This window comes from Carcharhinus amblyrhynchos, chromosome 15, assembly GCF_965287045.1.
Source record: "Carcharhinus amblyrhynchos chromosome 15, sCarAmb.v2.hapA, whole genome shotgun sequence".
In the NCBI taxonomy this organism is placed as follows: domain Eukaryota; kingdom Metazoa; phylum Chordata; class Chondrichthyes; order Carcharhiniformes; family Carcharhinidae; genus Carcharhinus; species Carcharhinus amblyrhynchos.
In genome coordinates this window covers 21,036,395-21,056,557 of record NC_137338.1, presented here as the reverse complement: position 1 = coordinate 21,056,557, position 20,163 = coordinate 21,036,395, and the positions used below count along the sequence as shown (strand labels likewise).

Here is a 20,163-nt window from a genome sequence, read left to right as displayed (position 1 = left end):
CCAATAAATTACTTTGAATTATCACTACTATACGAAGACAAACACAGCAGATGCTTTGCTCCTAGCAAGATCCCACAAATAATGACTAAATAAATGACCTGATTTATCTTCTGCTTCTTGTGGCAAGATCTTTTTTTTACTTATTTAATCATTTGTAGGACATGGGCGTTGCATTCATTGCCCATCCCTAGTTGCCTGAGAGCAGTTGAGAGTTAGCCACATTGCTGTAGGTCTAGAGTCACAGACAGGCCAGACCAGGTAAGGACTGCAGATTTCCTTCCCTAAAGGACATTAGTGAACCAGATAGGTTTTTCTGACAATGGTTTCATGTTCATCAGTAGATTCTTATTTCCAGATTTTTTTTTCTATTGAATTCAAATTCCACCATCTGCTGTGGCAAGATTCAAACATGGGTCCCCAGACCATTAGCTGAGTTTCTGGATTTATAGCCTAGGAATAATATCACTAGCCCACTGCCTTCCCTATTCACTGCTCATTTCTAGTGGTCTTCAGTCATGATGATTGTACAACTGACTGGGTTGCTGGATGGAGAAGGGACTCCACAATTACTTTTTTCAATACAGTAATTGATAAAACAACTAAAAAAGAACATGTCAGAAGCTGTGTAAACCACTAAAAAGAACATCGCCTGCTTCTGTGTGCAAGCACACTTCATAGTATGCATTCCATTAGTTACAGTCTGATATAAATGTAAGACTCTTAACAAATTGAACTCCACGGGAGTAGTAGTTAACAGTATGTGTGGAAAGTTGAATCTTTTGGCAAAAAACAGCAGAATTCACATCAGCTGACCAACTGCCTCTTCCTGGCTTTGTGACAGAGGCAAAATAATACAGAAAAAAATATGGAGCATTACATCCTGAGAACAGGACAGAGGGACACTGAGTTAAGTTAGAAAATGACAAACCTAGAACTGATGTTTGGAAATGATTGCTAACACACAGAGGCTGATATTTAATGGAGGCAATTGGGGTCTCACCTGCTGGCTGGAGGCTCAGTGGGAACCCCAGGTTGCTTCACTTGGGGAAGATCTGCTGCATTTAAGTGCCCAGTGGTGGGCCTTCCCTGAGATCACACAGCTCGGGGGTAGAAATCCCACTGCTGACACCCCGCTGGCACAGATTTTCTTGCTTCATTCCCGCATAGCAATCCCCTCACCCACTGCTGGGTTAATACCAGCATAGGGGAATGGCATTAAATTTTATGTTGAGTAAGAATAAGAGCGGAGGCAAGACCTTGAAATTATTAAGACACTATAGAGTCATTCTGGATCAATTAGTTAAAATAGGTGAAATAATCATCTTCGTCTGTCTAGTCATTTCCTAAAGACTTTCTTCCTTTTGTTTTGACCTAAAAAGAGGTGAAGTTAAGAAAGGTTTAAAAAAATTCCAAGAACACATTGAACTCTGAAGCGATTATATCTATGATCCCTCTGTGACAGAGATTCTCAATGTTACATTCTATTATTCTCAATAAGGGGAAATGAAAAAATAGAGGTAATCACAGTTGGGAGGAGAGTAGTGGCATATTGGTGAGATTTGTGCCCCCATTAAGATTAAAAATACAATTTGGTAAAGCAACAGTTAGTATAGGTAGTTACAGATAACATGTCAACTCCAGCTGTGTGAAATCTAAATTCTCACAATAAATTCACCAAATTAATTGCACATTTCAGAGCATGGATGGCTACAAATATGCTGCATTGCAATTAAAGGTTTTTACTTGGCCAATCCCCATCAATGGGTTTGCTGTCTTTCTCTCTCTCGTTACTTACGTCTCGGTAGCCGTGAGGAATAGTTCCTGAAATGTCACCAAAAGGGGTCAAGCAGCCCGCAGGACAATACTTGCTGAAAATAAGAAATAAATTTAAGTTAGGTCATGGATATAATCTCATACTTTACTGTGGTAACAACACAATCAATCAATGGGACAATGAGAAGACACAAGTTTAAGAAAACCACAAGCGATGAGAAATCAGGGAAAGTTTATTTATACAGGGTCATTAGGATATGAAAATCACTGTCACAAACTATTGTTTCAGTGGAATAAATAAGTTTTCTGAAAAGGGAATTAGATAGTTACTTGAAAAAGGCAAGTTAATACTTATGGGGAGTTATACAATATGGGGGGGGTGAGGATTATATGGAGTTGCTTGAGTAGACAGAAGCACCAGGAAAGACACAAGGGCAGAGGAGCCCACTTCTGTGTTGAAACACAGACATCCTGAAGAAGCAACCGGGAGCTCAACAGGGAGTTCAGCCCCAGCTGCGCATCTTCCAACGCTATTGTACTTCACGTCAGTACAGCTGCCGCGACCAGTACCTGGGAGAGAAATTGTGAGCTTGGTGCCAATCCTGTTTCTGAGCCCCTCATTGCCCTGATGCACACTTCACAAACATAGCATCTGGCACATTTTGCATTAAAAGTGTGTGTTGATGCCACATACTCCATTTCAAAATTCTAAGTGGGCTTGAAGCATCCAACAACCCAACTTTGCCCCCAGCACCTGTTCCTTTCTGTTTATAATCTTGCTAAGTGCAAACTGAGTGTCACAATATCCTGCCTAACACCATTGATGCCAAAATTACTTCACAGTAGCTGAAACGCACTTCTGTGGACTTGCGAAAGTCAATCTGTAAATCAATGGGTAGCAAGGTGGAACCACGACCACACCATGAAGGGAGAAGATCAAGAAGGGACAGGGCCTCACCACTGAGATGGAGGATGTTAGGAGGTTGAACAGGACGTCAAGAAGGGCCACACCATCGAATGACATGACCCACATTGGGCACTGTATGTATGTTCCTTTAACTTGCATCATCTGAAGATTATTTCTCTACTTCTATATCAAGAAGATACTGATCCAAGGGCATAATTCTAACCTGGAGAAATGCCTCCTAAGTGAAGTAGCAAGTATAGCCAACTTGGTAGAATGAAGTTCCTTTAGAACTCCAGTTCCCAAATCTCTCCACCTCTGGAGCTTCCTTCATCTCATGTCTTGGTCTGATTTAGTCTAATTGATAAGATTGATTGTTATGGTTAGTCAGCAACTCCATTATTGCTGCATTATGCAACAACAAAGGTTTCTATCAGGTGAATTAGATGGACATTAATCTATTTCCATCTAGCTATGTCCTTATGTGCTAGCTGCATATGAACGTAGGATTTATTGTCAAATGCATTGAGATGAAAGTTTTGTTTCTTGTGTGCTATACAAAGCACACCATTCATACAGTACACAGAGGAGAAGGAAAAAAGGGTGCAGAATGTAGTGTTACAGTCATAACTAGGGTGTAGAGAAAGATCAGCCTAGTATAAGGTAGGTCCATTCAAAAGTCTGATGACAGCAGGGAAGAAGCTGTTCTTGAGTCGGCTGGTACATGACCTCAAACTTTTGTATCTTTTTCCAATGGAAGAAGGTGGATGTACATCCGGATATGAATTAGGAGGTGTCGACCACTCAGGCACCTGAATTTGCTCTGCCATTTAATAAGATCATGGCTGATCTGACTGTAACCTCAGCTACACATTTGTAACATGTCCCAATAAATTTCTTCCCTTTGCTCATCAAGAACCTATTTACCTCTGCCTTAAAAATATTCAAAGGTTCTGCTTCCAATGTGTTTTGAGGAAGTGAGTTCCAAGACTTATGACCCTCAAGAGAAAAAAATTCTCTTCATCTTGGTATTTATGGTGTACACTAATGATCTGAACTTAAATGTAGCATCAGTCAGTTTGCAGATGACATGAAAACTGGTGGGGTGGTAAACAGCGAGGAGGATGTTGCTGGTCTGCTGGTGAGAGCATTGACAAATGGAATTCAACTTGGAAAAGGTAATGCACTTGGGGAGGCAAAGAATTACACTATGAATGCTAGAGCTCTGGAAAGTACTGAAAATAAGAGGGACCTTGAGGTGCATATTCACAGATCCCTGAAGGTGACAGGGCTGGTGAATAAGGGGTTAAACAGACACATGGGATACTTGACTTTGTTGGCCAAGGCAAGAATAAGAGCAGGGAGGTCATGTTGGAACCATATAAAATGCTGGTTACACTACAACTGGAGGGTCTGTGCAATTCTGATCACCATATTGTAGGAAGGATGTGATTGCACTGGAGAAGGCGCAGAGGAGATTCACCAGGATTCTGCCTGGGATGGAGGAGCTGAGCTATGAGGAAAGATTGAGTAGCATTGGACAGTTTCCCTAGAGCAGCCATGGTTGTGAGGGTACCTGATAGTGGTGTATACAATTATAAGGGTCACAGATAAGATGAGTAGGAGGGCATTTTTTTCTATTAGTTGAGGGGTCAATAACTTGGGGCATGGATTTAAGGTAAGAGGGCAGTTAAGAAACATTTTTACCCAGAGTGTGGTGGGAATCTGGAACTCTCTGCCTGAAAGTGTGGTTGAATCAGAAATTCTTGTAACATTTAAGAAGTACTTATATATTCACTTGCTCTACTGTAACCTCCACGCCTATGGACCATGCACTGGAAAGTGGGATTAGTGTAATCAGAGCATTGTTAACCAACATAAACATGATGGGCTGTAAACATCCATGAATCTAGAAACAGTGACCCCCTAGTTTTAGGTTCTCCCAGAAGAGGAAATATCCTTTCCACCTCCACCATGTCAAGACCCATCAGAATCTCAACTCTTCAATCAAGTCAGCTTGCAACCTTTTAAGTTCCAGCAGATACAAGCCTAGTCTGTGCAAAGCCAGTTCCAGGTATTAATCTAATAAACCTTCTCCAATATGCTTCCAATATATTTACACTCTTCCTTAAATAAGGAAACCATTATTATGCACAGCACTCATAACTTCCCTACTTTCATTTTCAATTTCCCCTGCAATAAACGATAATGTTCTATTAGCTTTCCTAATTATTTGCTGTACCTGCATATTAATTGCATTCACTAGGACATCCAGATTCCTCTGCATCTCAGGAGCTCTGCAATCTCGCACCATTTAGACAATAGATTTCTTTTCTATTCTTCCAGATAAAATGGACAATTTCACATCTTCCCACGTGCTAGATTTTTGCTCACTCACTTAACCTATCTAAGTCATCCAAAACTTGAAGTCCCAGCACTGACCCTTTGGCACACCACTCACTACATCTTGCCAACCAGAAAATGACCCATTTATGCCTACTCTGTTTCCTGTTAGCCAGCCAATCTTCTATCCTTGCAAAAATGTTACCCCCAACACCAAGAGCTTTTATTTTCTGCAATAACCTTTGATGTGGCAGCTTATCAAATGCCTCCTGTAAATCTATCAAATCTAATATTCTCTGAAATGTCAAAGTTGCTCTGAAGAGATCAACAGAAGTAATGCCAGGTCCATAAAATCTATCTAGATCCTTTAGAAAGGGCCTTTTATTTGTGGGGAGGCGGTAGCATAGTGGTATTGTCATTGGATTAGTAATCCAGAGACCCTGGGCAAGATCTGGGGACCAGGATTCAAATCCCACCACGGCAGATGGTGATACTTGAATTCAATGAAAATCTGGAATTAAAAGTCTAATATGACCATGAAATCTTTGTCAATTTTTGTAAAAGCCCATCTGGTTCACTAATGTCCTTTAAGGAAGGAAATCTGCCATCCTTACCTACATGTAACTCCAGATCCATAGAGGGCGATTGACTTTCAAATGCCCTCTGAAATGGAGGATAGTTAGGGATGGGCAATAAATACTGGCCCATAAATCAATTTTAAAAAAAACCTTAATAGTTCTCTGAGCAGTAAGAGGGTCCTAAAGCACTCCGTGCACATTTCTAAAGTAAATGAAAGTTTTGTAGCCGGTTACTTTCAATAATTTTGCAGCTTTTATGAAACCCTTGCATATCAGGAACGGGAGTCCAATGCAAAATAATTACCACTCTAACACAGCAAACAGACCCAATTGTCTGTTGAAGTTTCTCTGCTTATTTCCATTCCACATTCAGGGAGGTATGCTGTCCGATTAGATTGTGTCAGGATGTGAGGGGGGTTTTTTAAATTACTTGCTTTATTAAGAAAAAATACTGATTAACTTTTTTTTATGGGCAATAGTCACTCCTGTTGGGGTATAATTCCATGCTTAACAAATGCCCACTAACCTCAAACTTGTTTTGTGCATATTCATGTTAAATATTATCTGTTTGATAACAATGGCCATCCTGGCTCCAATTCATCAGAACCTGAACAATGAACACATTTCAGCACTGTCTCTTTGCAACTTGGGTATCGGTACATATAAATGATAACACACGAGTTTATGGATAAAAAGATTAGAGGCCAAACACACAATGTTACTGAAATTAAGGCCATATGACTGTCCCCGTGTTAATATATGATATAAATGAATTATCCTTTTTGGTATTTGTAATTACTGCTCTGGCCTTGCATCCCCCTGAGTCAGTCAGTGCTGCTCTTGAAACATCGCTGGATAGTGCAAATGCGCATCTGGGAATCATCTCTCCTGTTTCCTTGAGCAAGGCTAAGTGTTTCTGCTGAACTCTCCTCCTGCAAATTGGTGGCTAACTTACAGGAGTGTCCTGTATGTTTCAGTGCACTGTAGCACATCGTGCCACAGCACACCTTGTGTACTGCCTGGGTGTACTGTCCTCTGCAGAAGCAGCACTTGAAAAACTGGGCACCGTCATCATTAAAACAGTGGAGATTATGGAGTGACTTGATAGGGGGGATTAAAATCACCAAGTCATGAGCAGAGTAGGTAAAACCAGAGCAGAGGGATCTGAAATGAGTAGATGCAGAAACATAAATAAAATTTCAGAAAGCTGCAGAAACGTATTAAAGTTAAAATTATAAGTTAATTTATTAGTCACAAGTAAGGCTTATATTGGCTTACTGTGAAATTCCTCTAGTCACCACAGTCTGGCATCTTTTCAGGTCAATGGATCTAACCAGCATGCGTTTCAGAGCGTGGGAGGAAACCGGAGCACCAGAGGATACTCATGCAGACCCGGGGAGAACGTGCAAACTCCACACAGACAGTGACCCAAGCTGGGAATCGAACGAGGGTCCCTGGTGCTGTGAAGCAGCAATGCTAACCACTGTGCTACTGTGCGGCTCCAAGGCAGAGAAGGGTAGTGAGATAATGGAACACACAACCAGAAATAGTGACCGAAGCAGAGAACATGTCACCATTTAGATGGGTGGCTGAAGGAAAAGGGAATGAAGGATATGGAACAGGGCAGGCAAATGAAATTAGGATTACTACTCATGTGGAAGATAATCACAAACGAAACAACCTATCTCGATGTTGTGAATCTATGTAATACAACAAGCAATCTTTATAATAATACATTACATCTTGTTTATTTTGTTTTCCTTGTTAAAAACTAACAACTGTTTCCAAGCAAAGTAATCCACGATCCAGGTTAACACCCGATAGTACAGAAACGGAACTAAATCCTCACACTGCTTTAAAATTTCCTTTGCACACTTCACCAAACAAAGTTTTAAACTTAACCCATTAATTTAATCAAACCTCACCTGAATTCAGGCTCTGTAAAGTGGCTTCCTTTGTCCAAACAGGTAATTAAATCTATGGGGACAAAAAAAGAGAGAATGAGGCAAAAGTCAATCACAAACACAGAACTTACGCACATCGTTAATTTTTTTATGGATTCAATGGACACGCTTGTATAAAATTATAAATTAATCCTCCAAGATTACATGTCAGAATTAAAAATAGGTTTTATGGCTGAATCACCTGAGTCTGCTACCCATGGATTATCAGACAGGGTATGTGTATGTGCGTGTGCATCTGTGTGCGTGTGCGCAACAAAACATATTTTATATTTAAATATATAGGTCCTTTCATGTAACCCAACATTTTAAGACACTTTATAAGAGAGGTGCACACCCCCAGGGAAGAGGGAGGCAGCAAGGATTAGACATCTGAAAGGTTGAAGCTACGTTTGGAAGGCAGTACAAATTATACTCATCCCATGGCAAAAACTAACGTTACGATACTTAAAAGCAAGTGCAAACCATTGTCCTCAAAACCTCTCAATTCTTAACATCATTTAATTGAAGGGAAAAGAAAATCGATTGGAAAGTCCCAGTTCAAGCATGAAATGGGCTACTAGAGTTGACTAACTTTAAAATGATCAGAGACCAATTTTCATGGAAATTATCTGTGGAGATCACCCAAGTGAAGGTGGTTCACACAAAAATGTGTCCAACTGTTATTCCTTATTATCACATAGCATGAAGCAACTTGGAACTGTATGTACATGGTGTCAGCCAACTAGGAGTTTGCGAAGAGGCATCTCTGATTTATATTGGCATTATAGGGATTCCAACACCACTTTAACCACAGTGCCCCTTGGCCACAGACTAATAATGGTGAAAGATGCAAATGGGTTTTGAAAGATGTTTAAGTTTGGCCAAAACATATTCAAAGGAGTTGATTTTACCCATCTTTAAGATTCTGGTTCACTTCCTCCTAGCTATATCTTCCTAAAGTTGAAAAAAGAAGGGAAAAAACAAGGTGGGGAAAAGGAGTCGGTTGAACTAGGAGATTTGAAAAGCAATTAGAGAAAAATAAATTCTGCAAAGTGAAGAAACAGACCACCACAGAACGGCTCATAAACATAGGTACGATTGTGGAGAATTGACGACCTTAAATATTCATTCAAACATTTTCATTTGAATGATATGTTTTTAACCCTTTTAAAGTTTGTTTATTATGTCACAAGTAGGCTTACATTAACACTGTAATGAATTTACTGTGAAAATCCTCTCGTTGCCAACTCTGATGCCTGTTTGGATATGTTGAGGGGGAATTTGGCATGGCCAATGCATCTAACCAACTATTTTGATACTGTAATAAATAATGAAAACAATGCGCTCATCATGATATTCATATCCATTTTGATGAAGGTGAACGTTTGCTGATGACCACTGTAGTGGGTTGGATCTTAAACAATGATGAGATGAAGTACCGGAAAGTGATAAGAGAATCCGATGAAATTGTGCGATGACAATAATCTCTCCCTCAATGTCAGTAAAAGCATAGAGTCATCAACTTCAGGAAATGGAGTGGACGGCATTCCCCTGTATATATCAAAGGTGAAGAAGTGGAAATGGTCGAGCGTTTCAAATTTCTAGACATACAGACCACTAACAATCTGTCTTGGTCTCTCTACGCTGATGCTACAGTTAAGAAAGCCCACCAATGTCCCTACTTTCTCAGGAGGATAAGGGTTTTTGGCACGTCCACTACAATCGTCATCAATTTCTACAGATGCACCGTAGAAAGCATTCCAGTTTGGTAGGGCTCCAGCTCTGACCAAGACTGCAAAGAAACTACAAAGGATTATGAAAGTAGCCTAGTCCATAACGCAAACCAGCCCCCTGTCCACTGACCCCATCTATATGCTTCCTGCTGCCTCAGAAAGCAACCAGCATAAATCAAAGACCTCACGTAAACCAGGCATATCCTCTACCATCTTCTTCTGTTAGAACAAAGATACAGAAGTCAGAAAACACATACCAACCAATTCAAGAACAGCTTCCTCCCAGCTGCCATCAACATCTTGAATAGTCCTATCACACATTAAGCTGATTTTCCTCTTCACCCAATCGCTAACAGCAACATTACATTTTGCACTTTATCCTTTCCCTCTCCCCATTAATGCATTTTTTTTTCTGTAACAGTGTGCAAGAAACAATATCTGGCAAAAATACAGAAACTGTATCCCATTACATGTGACGATAATAAATCTATTCCATTCAACTCTGATTAGCTTCCACTAACACTTTTCTTCATGGCTAAACTTTTACAGTTAATCATTTGCTAAAGAGTATTTGGGATGCCCAATACACTCTCCCTCCTGCCATCTCTGAATGTGGAATAATAACTCGCTGCTGGGTACAAACTATAAACTACAAGCTGAAATTTCCTGAGCTGGGAGAGGTGCAGCAGCAGCAAAGTTTGGGCGGACAGACCAGAATATGAGACTTGGTTTCTCCCCAGGGCTCCAGCCTCTTTTGTTAGCTGCTAAATTGTCCGTGAAATGCAAAGTGGAACAGTTTATGTGGGCTCATATTTCTTGCACCTGCCCTTCTCCCCAGGATGGACTTGCAGCATGATGTCATCCGTCAGAAATCCCATCAGGACCGTTTATTCATTTACTTTGTTTTCCAAACCAAAGTGAAAAGAAAATCCAGCCAGTATGCTTTCCATTTTGCAATTCAATGAGACAGAAACCTCAATTTTGAACCTAACCATTTTAAAATCATAAACAAAAAAGATTTTGTCACAATGATGTCCCACACAGTGTAAACTTAATACACACTCTCACCATCATCAAAGTAACCGGGTTCATCAGTTTTTCCAAAAATATATGTTCTTCATAAAATGTTACGAACATTACACTACATTACTGTTTTAATTTAACCATACAAGGGACAGGATTTGACACTGTCTGCCAGAGGGTGTGCAGGTGGTGGGTGGGGGTGTAAAATTCTCCAGGTGGCCTACCTGCCACCATCTCCTGACCTGAAGGCAATTTTACAAAGGGCGGACATGGGCAGCTTGCCCCTCTTGTCTCCAACTGAGGCATTTAAGTGGCCAGTTATTAAGGATAATGTGAGGCGGTCAGAGGCAGGGGAAAGCCAGGCAGGTCATCCTGCTTGGGCCTCGGGTGGGGACGTCTGCCTCTAGGACCCCTTTTTTGTATCTTGTACCCTCTGCCAAGGTCTGCATCCTGTAGGGCTGCTGTGCTCAGTAGGATGCGTTGTCCACTGATTATTTGAGTGGCTGTTTGGTAAACTATGCCAATGGAAACATCCTGTCCATAAAATACAAAGCAGAACAGTTTATTTCCTTACAGTTTGTGGCAGCTATGAGATGCCTCCTTAAAATTACAGGGTTAAACTTGCAAACTGTATATCAAAACATACAGCTGGAGGCTTTTCTCAGCCCTTTGGTATACTATGGCGGGCGGGCCTTAGCCAGTGGTCTTATCCCATGTCTTAGCTGCCCCAAACTTAATTAAGAAAATGGTGTCCTTCCCCATAGTAGCCACCTTGAGAGCAGCATGTGGAGGCAGTCAGATTCCCAGCATGCAGGAAAGATTTGATGGGGAGGTGCCTTCTCACCATCAGCCAAGCTATGTCTTGGTCCTTGTTTGAAAGTTCTGGCAATGTGACTTTCTGCCTAATGACTTTGACAGTCTGGTCTGGGAACCATCCAACAGGACTCACCATCTCCAAATCCACATCCAAACCTTTGACACAAATTGTGAACAGCTGGAGACCAAGCACTGATTCTTGCGATATCCCACTAGACATAGCTCGCTAGCCTCAGAATGACCCATTTGTTCATACTCTTGGCTTTTTGTCAATCCATGCCAATATGTTACCCCCAATTCGATGCACTCTTATTTTGTTTACAAACATCCTATCTGGGACCTTATTGACTGTCTTCCAAAAATCCAAAAAAAACACATCACTGATTTCCTATTATCTATTCTCCTTGTTCCATCCTCAAGAAAACTCCAACAGGTTTGACAAACATGATTTCCTTTTCATAAATCCGTGTTGACTCAGTCCAATCCTACCATTTTTTTCTTAAGTGTTCAGTTATCACATCCTTTATTAAGTATTCTAGCATTTTCCTTATGCTGATGTAAGACTAACAGGTCTGTAGTTCCCCATTTTTCTCTCGCTTCTCTCTTAAATAGTGGAGTTACATTTACGGCCTTCCAATCTGCAGGAACTGTTCCACAATCTATAGAATTATGGAAAATGACAACTCGCACATCTATTATCTCTACAGCCACCTCTTTCAATACTCTACAATGAATATCAGCCATCCAGGGATTTATCAACATCCAGTCCCAATAATTTCTCCAGTACTACTTCTTAATTAATAATTTCTTTTCAGTTCCTCATCTTCACTGGTCCCTTGGTTCTCTAGTATACCAGAAGGTTTTATTTCTTCCACCATGAAGACAGACACAAATATTTGTTTAGTGTTCTACCATTTCCTTATTTTAAATTCTCCTGTCCCTGCTTAAAGTGGGTCCACATTTTTCATTTGCTAATCTTTTCCTTTTTACATACCTAACATAGAAATCTACATAGAACTACACAAAACATAGAAAATGTACTCTCTGTTTTCATCAGTTTGCTTCCATATTCCATTTTCTCTTTCTTTACCAGTTTCTTGGTCCTCCATTGCCAAATTCTAAAATGCTTCCAATCCTCAGGTTTACAACTTTTCATGGCCATTTTATAAGTATCTTTGATCTAATGCAATAATTACTTCCCTTGGCTGTGGTTGGATCACCATTCCTACTGGTTTTTTGTGTCTCAAAGTAATTTGTTGCAAATCATGTATTCATTCTTTAAATGCTAACCACCTCCTTCCTGTCATAACTTTTAAAGTTTCACAATCCACCATAGATAATTTGCCACCTCTTATTTTCGTATTTTTCTCCGTTTAGATTCAAGAACGTAGTTTTGGATTGAATTACTTCATTTTCAATTTTAATATATAATTCTAGGTGGGATTTTACTGGCATGTCCACCTGAGGTTTGTACAATCCTGCCTGAGGCCAACAGAGAACACTGTTCACCGACCCTCACCGCCCCCAGGATCGGGGCGGGTGTGCCAGTAAAATTCCAGCCTGTCTTTTTATGGTCATTCTTCCCTAGAGTCTCCTTTACAATGAAATTACTAATTACTCTTCCCTCCAGGGAGGGAATTCCAGAGCCTTGAGCCTAGGTAGCTGAACTGCAACAGATTAAGCAGTAAAACAAGAAATTGACTAAATTCCAGAATTTGGAAAGCGGGTGAGGGGGGGCGGGGGGGGGGGGGGTGGTGTTAGGAGAATGTAAGGGAGGGTGTAGTGGTGCTGATTAGTGATCACAGATATCTGTGAGGGTTGGAGGATGTTCTAATGATAGATAATGAGGGGCGATGCAAGGATTTGAAAACAAGAACGTGAATGAGAATATGTTCAGCAATTTTGGATGAGCTCAAAACTCAGAGAATGACAGGCAGAAGGGAGGCTGGCCAGGAGAGGTTTGGGATAGTCAAGTCCAGAGATGGCAAATGCCCAGATGAGGGTCTCAGCACAGATGTGCAAAGACAGTGATGGAGATGAATGATGCTATGAAGTGGAAGCAGGCATTCTTGACGAAGTGGATATTGGGTCAGAAATTCATCACGTTGTTAAAAATGGAGACCAGGGTTGCAAATGGTTTGGTTCAACCTCAGACAGTGGCCGGGACAGGGGTAGAATTAGGGGCTAGGAAATAAATTAGCCACATCTAAAAGTAAAAAGACAAAAAGCAATAGCATTTAACTATAGAACCAAGGAGACTTGTCTATTTGCTTCAATTGGATCATGGTGCGAAGGAATAAGGATAAATAAGGGGTTAACACTTTAACAGAAACACAAATAAAACAGCGCAATAACGTATCTGGTGGGTTTCTTTTCGATCGCAGAATTGTTATGACGTGGGAGATGCCCATTTGGCCCATCCAGTTTGCATTGGCTCTCCAAATGAGCATTAAGGTTTAGTGTCATTCCCCTGCTTTTTCCTCATACCCCTGAACAATGTTTCTATGCAAAATATCATCTAATGCCCTCTTGAATGTCTCAATTGAACCTATCTCCATCACACTTCCAGGTAGTACATTCCAGGCCCAAACCATTCATTGCAAGACAAACTGTTTTTCTTATGTCATATTTGCTTCTTTTGCAGATGACTTTAAATCTGTGCTCTCTCATGCACGATCCTTTTATGAGGGGAACAGTTGCTCCCCAGCTACTCTGTCAGCCCCTCATCACTAACATCTCTAGCAAACTTTCTCTTGGCCATCGTCTCTCTAAGGAGAACAGACCCAACCTATCCTAGTGAAAATCACGAAGTTGAAGAGGAGAAACCACACTGATGCTGATTCTATCAACATTCTCTGCAATTATAGAATATAACAGCGACACTCTGTAATGGTTATCTATGTCCAACTGACATCATGATTGGCTGTAAAACGGTCACCCAGCTGTTCCTAAAACACATGTGCAAAGTGCACCAGTGCCCAGAAATGGGATTTGCTCCTAAAACTCCTCTCCCCACCCATTCCCACTGAGGGAGGCATTAGTATTTCTATGCCAAAAGCAAAAACACTGACCATATTTTTCAAAGAAAATATATTATGTAGTGTGCTGCTCTTGTTTATTTTAAAAGTGGTAAAAGTCCGCTTGCTACCTAGAAATGAGATTCCCCCAGAGGAGGGGGGGGGGGGAGAGTGAGAGAGAGAGAATGGGGGAGAGAGTTTAAATGGCAGGGTGCAGGTAGGGTTGATATATTATGGACTACAACATCATTTTGTATTCCTGAGGACTTGATAAATGAGCTGAATGGAGGTAGACAACTGCACAGCATCAGCCTGGTGCATGCAGACAGCCTTTATGCTGATAAACTATCATAACGGTGCCCCACTGTATGTAATGTTAAGAAGTTGAGCAATAAACTTGTCCTGGGGACACCTTATCAGTCAAAACAGAAATACTGCTCCATAGAGTTAAAATCAATATCACAACACCACTATTACACTCAAACTGGAAGCGAGGAGCACAGAAAAAAACTGTTACAGCACCCTCCTGTATGCCTATTACAGTTTAGCCCCAGGCTGCCAACTTTGACTTTAATTCAAAATTGCTCTTTCTCCAGGAGGCAAACAAAAGCTTTGATGGGTCAGGAGAAGGTCAGTAAAATGCCCTGTAAAGCTTCTTTTCTGTTCAGATTTGTGTGGCAACCTCAGGCAAAAGAAATATGTTAATCCTGCAGCGTCTAGCCCAGAACAGCTGCATGTAGGTCAAACAAACAGCAAGGCTTCTGTGATTAATTTTAGCTAAATAACCCAACCAATTAAATAACTAAATAACCCAAAGTTCAAAACCCAACATTCATCAGAGTTACTGGCAAACAGATTCGAATGTTGAAAAGCCCCACGGTACCAGAGTACACATTCTCTGGGTGTATTGCATACAACACACATGGTGATACTTGAAATGCATAAGTCGTTGATATAACAATCTCTGTATTTACACTACTGGGACTGTTTTTCATGTCAGCTGACTGCACTGACTTGTCTTTAAAGAACTGCTTGAACTCGGGTTTTAATTATAATGTGTTTGATGATAATCATAGAACCTTTTTCTCAACAATTGTAGAGCACTCTATTACAACAATCAGATGGATTACCAGTTAGTAAACAAAGGTAAGATGCACATGTGTAAAATTCCAAGCATTTCAGTGCACCTCGAGTGAAGTACTCTTTTCAACACCAGTGTCAAGGATCAACTTCAAAATGTACAACACACTTTTATCTATCTTCGTGACCCCACAGCACTCTTGTGTGACCTCACAGCACTCTTGTGTGACGTTTTCACGAGTTGGGAAGGCCTCAGGTTCAAACTTTTCCCAGGTCAGAATCATTATTGTGAGGGCCACAGGAAAATTGTGTTCCCTTCCACATACCATCTTTATGTGCTGGTGTGGGCTCTGGAAGTCTAAAAGAACATGCCTCCTTGGAGAATTCATGTCTACTGGAGAATCCTGTTGAGGTGTTGGGAACATTCTGACAGGTAAACACAAAATGTTTTGGCACCTTTGAATGTCAGCATTAGATGCTGCAGAGCAATATATGTGTTTAATACATGGAGTGATTCAGTCTAGGGTTTGTCCTTTGAAGTTAGTTGACCAATTTTGTGCTAGTGTTGACATGCATTACAGTATTTTTTCCACTGGAGAAAATGCCAAAATGCATTCAAAAACTTACAAAAATGTGTTGGTAATGATGTGACATCATCTTCAGTTTTGTGATTCATATGTACAGTCAACTCAGAGTTTGAGGGAAAAAGTCCCCCGTTGTTGAAAGTTATAAAAAAAACACATGCTCTACTCTACTAGCTGCCTGGCAATCTGCTTTGAAATGAAAATGTAACAGCATCCTTTATTTCAATTTTGGGGTCTTGAAGTTGTAATGGTTTGCTTTGATAGCTGTAGCTATTATTAATGTTTGGCTGAGTTCCAAAAGCTATAAATAGCCTGTGTTCATTGGGTGTATTATTAAACATAGGGTCTTGGGTAAACGATTGACTGCATAAAGAGGTTGTAATAAAATATTCCGTCTTTGATGCGATTTCTCAATACATAGTTAGTTCTTTACACAACGTAACAGCCACTCAAGGGATTAAATCCTTTTCTAGGCGAGTACAGTTTTTTCGTTGGATCAACGAGAAATTTCTGAATGGCAGCTTTATCAGATTGTCACAGGTTTAATTTTTTACACCTACATTTGAAAGAATTTCCAATCCTATTGCATGCCTCCTAAGAAGTGTATTAGCTAACTGAAATATTAGGACACACAAGGGAATAGGTTGAAAGTACATTCTATGTCCCAAAACAATATAGATAGGAGTAACAGACAAGCACGCAGCATTATAGGAAGACACTATACTGCCTATTGTGCATTTGAGCTGCAGTAATATGTATCCTCCTCTTCGTGACTCAACATCAAAAATATTTTTTTGGCTCTCTGAAACTCACGTTTACAATCACAACCACCACATCCATGACAGCAAAAGCCGTTGACTGGAGTGGTCCTGGTGCATGTTCCTCTCAGGGCAGCAAAGTTTCCCAGAGGGGTCTTGAAACAGGCACTAATCATCCTCATCAACATACCTTCATGAACGCCACAGCCTTTTAAGCCACATCACACTGTTTCAGCGTGCCAACATGCTGCCTTGGAGGGGAACTTTGGAAACCACTCATTTCCAGTCTTGCAGTTAATTTTACGTATACCATGGATAATGTACTTCACCTGCTTGGCTCCTGACATGGTACTTCATGCCAGTTACAGCATGGCCAATCCAAGTGCCTTATGCCACATCCCTTGGCTACTGCCATTTACCAGGGAAACTAAATTAATATGGGCCATGTTGTAATGATTAGTTGAAGCAGGAACTTTGTTGCAGAACTTTTTCAGAACATGTGTCTACATTCTGGTCACATGAGCATTCTAACTCGGCAGCTTTCTTAAACAAACGAAATGGACTGAGCTAAATTAGAATAGGTCAGGGCCCTGGTATGTAGAACTGTTGAAAAATCCTTTACTCAGAAATGCCAACTTTGCAATCCAGGCTCACATTCCTTCCTCCTGAGTTTTCATTTCCCACCAGGGCCTAACTGTCTCCCACAACACACACTCCACTGGGTTCCTCCACATCAGGCAACACCGTGTTTTTTTTTGAAAAGCAGGGGTATGTCGGTGAGGCTGACTTGGTATTTTGGATTGATTGCAGGTATTTAGGGTCCACAGCAGCTTGAGTGGTTTTAATTTAAATTCTGGCCCGTAGATTTGAGAGATATCTGTGGCAACAGTGTCCGAAGGCACGAGTAGTTTTATCAGGCATCATTCTGTTTTGAGCGTAGGACTGGCACTGTGGTACATTTCAAAGGTATTTCAAAGCATTCCATTTTAATTAGCGTGAAAAACGATAACTCTGAATTGCATGCCACTGAGGTATTTCATGAATTTTGTTTTATTTGAAAATGGATTTACCTTTGTAAGCAATAGGTTTAATGAGCTCTTCTCATGGGTAACTGCAATTATACTTACAAAATATAATACTCCTTTCTGCGATTTTAGTATCTTGGATATATTGTGCTGCTAGGGCTTTCTTGTGTTGTTTGTGTAGTTTGCAAAACCTTACTCGTAACTATTTTTTCAACAAAAACCTCTTCAATTAGACTGCTAAAACAATCTTACATTTCTAGGATTTAAGGCATTTTTAAAATTAAGCGTGAAAGTGAAGAATTAAACAACGCACATTTCAGGAATTTCTGGGCTAATACCGGCTTCTCTGGTACTTGTCATTCCACAATATCAGTCTGTCCAGTTATTGTACAATAATTACAGTGTGGATCAAATGGTTAAAATGTGGTGGGGGCAGTGGTGGAGGAGGGGGGAAAACTGATCATGGCCCGAGGAGCAGGGCAGAGACTGCAGCGATGGATAAGAGATAACCAGTCTGCCGGATTGCTCAGCCGACTCCAAATCCAGCGCTGTTAAACTGGAAGCACGAACACAGAGCAGTTGTGACTCAAATTCCACCTTTTTACTAGATCAATCCCTCCCTCCCTCCCCATCCACTCCTGCCCATTATCTTGAATTATTGACATGGATGCCATCATCTCACGTGAGAACACCACCCACCAGGTACACGGTACGTACTCTTGCAACTCGGCCAACATTGTCTATCTGATACGCTGCAGGAAAGGATGCCCCGAGGCATGGTACATTGGGGAGACCATGCAGACACTACGACAACGGATGAATGAACACAGCTCCACAATCACCAGGCAAGAGTGTTCTTTTCCTGTTGAGGAACGTTTCAACAGTCACGGGCACTCGGCCTCTGATCTTCGGGTCAGCGTCCTCCAAGGCAGCCTTCATGACACATGACAACTCAGAGTCGCAGATCAGAAACTGATAGCCAAGTTCCGCACACATGGATGGCCTCAACAAGGATCCTGGCTGCATGTCACACTATTTTTAACCCCACGACTTGCCTGGGCTTGCAAAATCTCACTATCTATCCTGTCCGGAGACAATATACATCTCTTTAACCTGTGCTTAACCCTCTCTCCACTCACGTTGTCTGTATCTTTAAGACTTGATTACCTATAAAGATTCACATTCCAACCATTATTTTGTAAATTGAGTTTGTGTCTTTATATGCCCTGTTTGTGAACAGAACTCCCACTTACCTGACAAAGGAGCAGCGCTCCGAAAGTTAGTGGCTTTTGCTACCAAATCAACCTGTTGGACTTCAACCTGGTGTTGAGAGACTTCTCACATTATCTTGAAGACCCGACCACACTCCTTCCCCCAACCTCCCAAATGATTGTGTGGAATGGAGATGATGCCATATTGTCCAAGTGCTTCACTCGTGCTTCTCTGAAAGAGTCAGCAGGAGATAAGAGCGACGAATCCCTAACTAATAGAACGTCCTGTGCCTGCAGCCAGCACTCTCCAAAGGCAAATCTCAGATAGGAAGTCAATAATGTGAAGCATCATTGGCATACTTTAATGACCTATCGGCATTATACACCAGAGCACCACGCAAGTAAATATGAGGACAGAATGCAAAGCTAACAGATATAATAATCCTCCAACATTCTGGCTGCAACAGAACTAGAACCAATTGTCAAGGGTAGTGAGGAGACTGGGGAAGGAAACTGAAAAGATCCTTGTAGAAGAGTGGCGGGGGGAGGGTGGGACTGTGCAGGAAGGAAAGGGAAAGGAACCACATATCTCTGCACTAAAGCATCTCTGCAATTCACAGGCATTGCTGAACCTCTCCCATACTTCCTGATCTTGACAAAGCAAATTGTAAAAGAAAAAAGTAATTTTCCATTTCCTATTCTGGTATCTGAAACTTGCAGTAACTTAAAATGTTCTATTGAAGTTACTGAGAAACCTATATGCCAGACTTCTGATTGCCTAATATGGAGTGCACACACTTCTGGCATAGGGGCATATACCTCTTAACCTCATGCTGAGAGATCAGGTTTCAGTTGGCAGAACCCAGACCTTAGGGACCCTGACTGTATTGTGATGCTTCTGAAATTGAACTACCTAAACCAGGACAGCTTTTTGAAGACAGAACCTATTTTTTGCCAGTTAGGATAAGCTTCTTCATTGCAAAATTATTTTGCAGGGTTATTTGGAGGCCAATCAGATGGGAAGAACCTTGGAGCCAGTGACAGCCCTATCCCTTCAGGGTTGATTAGCTTTTGCTAACTCCACAGTACTGCATTGCCAAGTTGTTATAGGCTGGAGCATCACCTGCCCCTGCTGATCTAACAACCAAACGCACAAGAGATTGTGAAAGAATGAGTAACCCCTGAAACATTAACTTGTTCATTCTCCCCACGGATAATCATAGAATCCGTAATGTGCAAAAAGAGGCCATTCGGACCATTGAGTCCGCACTGACAATGTTCTCACCCAGCCCCTATTCCCGTAAACTCACATATTTACCCTGCTGATCCCCCCAACACTAGGATTAATTTAGCATAGTCAATCAAGCTAACCCGC

The 20,163-nt window shown here is 41.1% G+C and overlaps 1 protein-coding gene across 1 annotated transcript in view; it reads right to left on the bottom strand.

Annotated features, from left to right (window-relative positions):
- dcbld2 (discoidin, CUB and LCCL domain containing 2) overlaps positions 1-20,163 on the bottom strand; it is a 100,291-nt gene that overhangs the window by 31,549 nt on the left and 48,579 nt on the right. The window contains exons 4-5 of the mRNA XM_080203554.1: positions 7,524-7,575; positions 1,796-1,868 (exon numbers count right to left, since the gene is read on the bottom strand). Of these exons, the coding sequence (XP_080059680.1) occupies positions 1,796-1,868; positions 7,524-7,575 (125 nt within the window). The remainder of the gene's footprint in view (positions 1-1,795; positions 1,869-7,523; positions 7,576-20,163) is intronic.